The 4,847-nt window shown below is 40.0% G+C and overlaps 1 protein-coding gene across 1 annotated transcript; it reads left to right on the top strand.

Moving 5' to 3' along the window:
• Nucleotides 1-1,806: 1,806 nt before the first annotated feature.
• Nucleotides 1,807-4,846, top strand: FN3KRP (fructosamine 3 kinase related protein). The gene is made up of 5 exons (XM_010133848.1): nucleotides 1,807-1,982; nucleotides 2,546-2,637; nucleotides 3,123-3,205; nucleotides 3,596-3,718; nucleotides 4,382-4,846. Exons 1-5 carry the CDS (start codon nucleotides 1,807-1,809, stop codon nucleotides 4,718-4,720), a joined length of 813 nt encoding a protein of 270 aa, XP_010132150.1. The 3' UTR covers nucleotides 4,721-4,846.
• Nucleotide 4,847: the final 1 nt, after the last annotated feature.

The following is a 4,847-nucleotide window of genomic DNA, read 5'->3' on the forward strand; positions in this document are numbered from 1 at the left end:
GGGTAACGGTGCTGTCACTGTGGCTGTATATGCTGTGAAAGTGTCCAGGGCAACCTAGAAGGTGTAAAATAATCTACTGAGGGTGTGCACCTTTCTTTGTTGTAACAAACCCGGAATTCCCTGCATGTAAGAAGGAGCTTTTATCAATAAATGGTATTTTCCCTAATTGTTGGTCAAGATTTTCTGTTTTGTATTTCGATACCTGGTGCCAGCTACTGTAGAAGGGAGGTATCTGCATTTGGTCGAGATAAGTATAGTGCAGCGTACCTGTATGGTACCTGTGTTTGCAAAAGCAGAGACCAGGTGGAATTTACTTTAAAGACACTTAACGCTTGGGTCTGTCAAACGAGTAGCTTCAATGCAAGAACAAAAGTGAAACTAATAGCAAACAAATGTTTTTGAAAGCGTGTGTGTATTCCAAATCTGTCTGTGCTTTCTGATCAAGGAGCTGGATGGATGCACTGAGGTGGTAACAGGAAGGTACAGAAGAGTCATCCTTCTTTCCATTAGACTGAAAATAGTTTGTGTTGATAGCAATATCGCCCTTCTGCTTAGGCCTTTGTTGTATGTAGCTGTGCCATCCAGCCAGCGAGAAGATGGGGCTTGGAAAAAGAGATCTGGATAGATTTTCTATTCCGTAATCACTTCATTTTCTGTGCTTTTGTCTGTGTGTGGCTTCTGAGTGCTGATTAAAGCAAACTGCCAAACTGTTTTGTATAATGTTGTACTGTGTGGGCAGCAGATGGTGTCCGTCAGCAGTTTTTTTAGAAAAGTTCTTTAGAAAACACTGTGGTTTTTACTCTATTAAAGTTAACAGCTGACTTTAACCTAGTATGATGCTTTAGCCAGAGACACAGTATTTACTGATTTCCTCTGAGCAAAGCTAACCTATGGCTCTAATTCAGTAGGTCTTCATTCTTGATCTTTGGAATTTTTAGCCAATGTCTGTTGCAAATTGCCCTCTGACTGGTTTTATCTATCTGCACTAAAGGGCTAGTATTCTGTGTCTGTTTTATTCATTATATTTTCTTGCTTTTGCTTTTAGTAGATCCTGTAGATTTCCCACATACCTTTTTCTACAGCCGTTGGCTAACTCTTCTAAAGTAGCATTTCTTCATATGACTAGTGTCGCTGATGTCAGCGGAGAAACTCAAGAGAATAGATGTTACTCGGCATGAGTAATGTTGCAGAACCAGGCCCTAAACTCAGAATGTCTTCAGAGCAAGAGCAGTTGGTAGTGGCTTGAGTCCTAAGGGCTTCGCTTCTAGGTGCAAAGGCAGGAAGGGGCATTTGGCTGATATCATTGAGATTATTTTTTTTTGTTTCCCATGAGGCAAAAGAAGTAGGCCAGGGAAAGTGATTCTGTGACTGCAAACTAGACTCTTTTGAAGAGCGATTATATTACTTGTCAGTCTGTGTCAGGAAAGCTATGAAGACTGTGTCAGCACCATTCTCCTCGTCTCTTGGCTGATGATGTGTATTTCTAGACATTTACTGCGTAATCCTATTAATATTGCTTACATTTTATATAAATGCAGTTTGTACTCCCTCAACTGTAGACGGACTTTCTAATTTATTTTTATGACTGCAGAGAAAAAATGCTAGAACCTAAGTCACTTCCACAGAGTCGGTTTATGAAATGAAATTTCTGTACTTGTAAAATTACTGTCAACTCTGGTGGTGTGACTCTATCTGTATCTTGTATGTGCACTAACCACTTGCTCAAGGCTTTTTATTCAGCATTTACTCCCTGACTGGTTTTGTGAAAGAGCTTTGTTTACCTGTGCCTGATGTTCATGGAGACTAATGCTTTCCTTTAATATTTGGCAGGCCAGAAGAATGTTTGAGGGAGAGATGGCAAGTTTGGAAGCCATCCTGAAAACACAGACGATAAAAGTGCCTAAACCCATCAAAGTTATAGATGTGCCGGGGGGCGGTACGCTGTTTGCGATGGAACATTTGGAAATGAGGGGCTTGAACAGGTAACACGCAGTTTTATTATCTTTGCATCCTTTGACCAGAAACTGATTATTATTACAGCTGAGTCACTTGTTTTCGGAGGGGAAGCTTGTTCTAATTTTTTTTTAAAGCAAGTCAAGATTCATTTGGCAAGTTGTACAGCAGAGAACTATATAAAATGCTTCACCTAACATGTATGCATCAAGAAGTGAGTGTAGATTTTGTTTAGTTTTGGGTTTGTTTGGGTTTTTCTCTTTGTTTGGTATTTATTTTAGGTAATCTGTGATTTTTGTGGTAAGGTTCCTTTTTACAGTCAGGAAAATGACCTGCCTGATCTCCTGCTTTGAGTACTTGTGTTCCATATAAGAATCAGTGTTTGTTATTGCTTGTCCTGAGTGTGCAGAGACACTTCCCCCAGATGAATGAATCCTGAGTTCAGTATTTTTACAACCCTCCCCTTGATCTTGATAGTTTCAAACTTGTCACCCTCCTCTGTGGCGAACAGTTAAGTCAATTTAAAATATGGTGAATACTTCTGTCTGGTTCCATTGTCTTGTTCCATGCCAATAATACTTTTGTTTCTTAGACATTCAGCAAAGCTTGGAACGCAACTGGCCGATCTCCACCTTCATAACCAGCAACTTGGAGAGAAGCTGAAGAAAGAAGAGAGCACAGTTGGTACAGTACACTGCAAATTTAACCTAGTTAATAATGTACAGAATAGTTAAAATAGCTTTTGTTATTTCAGGATAAGTTTGTTTTCTTCCACTAAAGATAAAATGAAATTAGATTTGGACGAAACACCCAGACAGGGAGTCATCTTTTTGCTTTTAGCTCTGTTCGGATCTCTGTAAACAAACCCCATTTATTCAGTTTAGGACGCTTGGGATCCTGAACCACAGTTTCTGCAAGGACAGGGTGTCAGAGGGGATAGGCTACGTCAAAATACACATGTGAGGATTATAGTATAGCTGCTTTACATCAAGCTTTTAACTTAAAAACTGACAGCAACAACCTTGTGACCAAAGAGAATATTAAGGTGCAGGTTTTTTTATTTTCAGTAGAAGCAGCGTTGTACCCTTGTGTAGTTTTTAAGGTCCATTTGCATTGTAGATACTTAGAATCTTGTCATTAGTGTTGGATTTTTGTCTTTGGTTTGAAAGGTAAAGGTCAAGGGCAAATGGAAGTCCAGTTTGTGGATCAGTTTGGCTTTCATACAGTTACCTGCTGTGGCTATCTTCCACAGGTAGGTTGTACTTCATCAGACTGATAGAATTTTAAGTATATCTTATTTTCCCTTCAGTGAACAAAGGGCCAAAATTACCATAACGGAAATTAATTTATTTCTGTGGAGTCATAAAAAGGAAGAATGTTGGCCTGCTAAGGAAAGCAGTGCTTTGGAACAGCACTTACAGCTGCACTGGGCGTTCTTAGCTCTGCAGTTTCTTGGGTTTTATCACTTAGAGAAAATTATTCGTTCCCCTAGTTTAATGTCTGAAGAAAGCATTCTATTAAATGGTAGCATTTACTGTCCTGGATGGCATCAGCACAAAGGCTGTGTAATCCTCCAAAGCTTTATTTGAAAATCCGTCTTTTGTGTGGTGTAGAAGTAACACCGGCAGTCCTGTTCCTTCAGGTGAATGACTGGCAGAACGACTGGGTGACTTTCTTTGCCAAGCAAAGAATCCAGCCCCAGATGGACATGATTGAAAAGAATTCAGGAGACAGGGAAGCAAGAGAACTTTGGGCACAACTTCAGGTAGGAGAAGTTCTCTGTTCTCATTATAGTGATAGCTGGGTATCAGTTCTTTGGGTTTTCCTTTCATGAAACGAAGTTCCTGTCTGTTGGTATGCTCCAGGTTCAGTTGGTAAGAGACTCCAGCTTTTAGGGATTAAAATGCTCTCTCTTCTAAGGTAAAATGGCTTTTGCCATATCACCCTTTGCTAATATTCCTAAGTGAATGTGGGCTAAATAGCTCTTTGCCTTCCTGTTTGGGAAATACCAGGTTGAGTTCGCATTTCTCATTCCCTGTAATGTGTTCGTTATGTGAGTAATGTTCTGCACATCATCTGTTCATTTAAGGTTTGGAAGGATCAAGTAGGCAGTTGTTACTAGTAAAGCTGGACAATACTGCAACACTGAATGCAGTTTTAAATTCTTTATTTTCTTACTAAAAATTGTGGATGACTGTTCTTCAGCTTCTGGCTTTTATGTAAAATAGAAATCCTCTTGATTTTCTCAGCATCTCTGTCAACCAGGTTCTATGCTGTTTCAAGTTACAGGTTTTTTTTAACTGGCTTTTAGGAAGTTGAGGAAGTTAGAATTTTAGGAATTCATGCTCTGCATGTATGCAGATCAAACTCTGCAGTCATTCACCATAAAATGTAGTACTTACACATCTTGCTTTTTTTCCCTCTGCAGCTGAAGATACCCAGCTTGTTCTGTGACTTAGAAATCGTTCCTGCTCTCTTGCATGGCGATCTCTGGGGAGGAAACGTAGCCGAGGATGATTCTGGTCCCATTATCTTCGATCCGGCTTCTTTCTACGGCCATTCAGAGTATGAGCTTGCAATAGCTGGGATGTTTGGTGGCTTCAGCAGTTCTTTTTACTCTGCTTATCACAGTAAAATTCCCAAAGCTGCAGGGTTTGAGAAGCGCCTAAAGCTTTATCAGCTTTTTCACTACATGAACCATTGGAACCATTTTGGTACAGGGTACAGAGGGTCTTCTCTAAACATTATGAGAAACCTTATAAAGTGATGTGCTGCTTAGGCATAATGCTTCCTGTGTTGCTTGGAAAGCCCCTTACTTGGTGGTGCAACTACAGTAGTTAAAAAACCAACTAGACCCTTGACCTTGTTGCACAGCTATAGACCTAGAATCAGTC

Source organism: Buceros rhinoceros, unplaced genomic scaffold (assembly GCF_000710305.1).
Source record: "Buceros rhinoceros silvestris isolate BGI_N320 unplaced genomic scaffold, ASM71030v1 scaffold23703, whole genome shotgun sequence".
Taxonomy (NCBI): Eukaryota; Metazoa; Chordata; class Aves; order Bucerotiformes; family Bucerotidae; genus Buceros; species Buceros rhinoceros.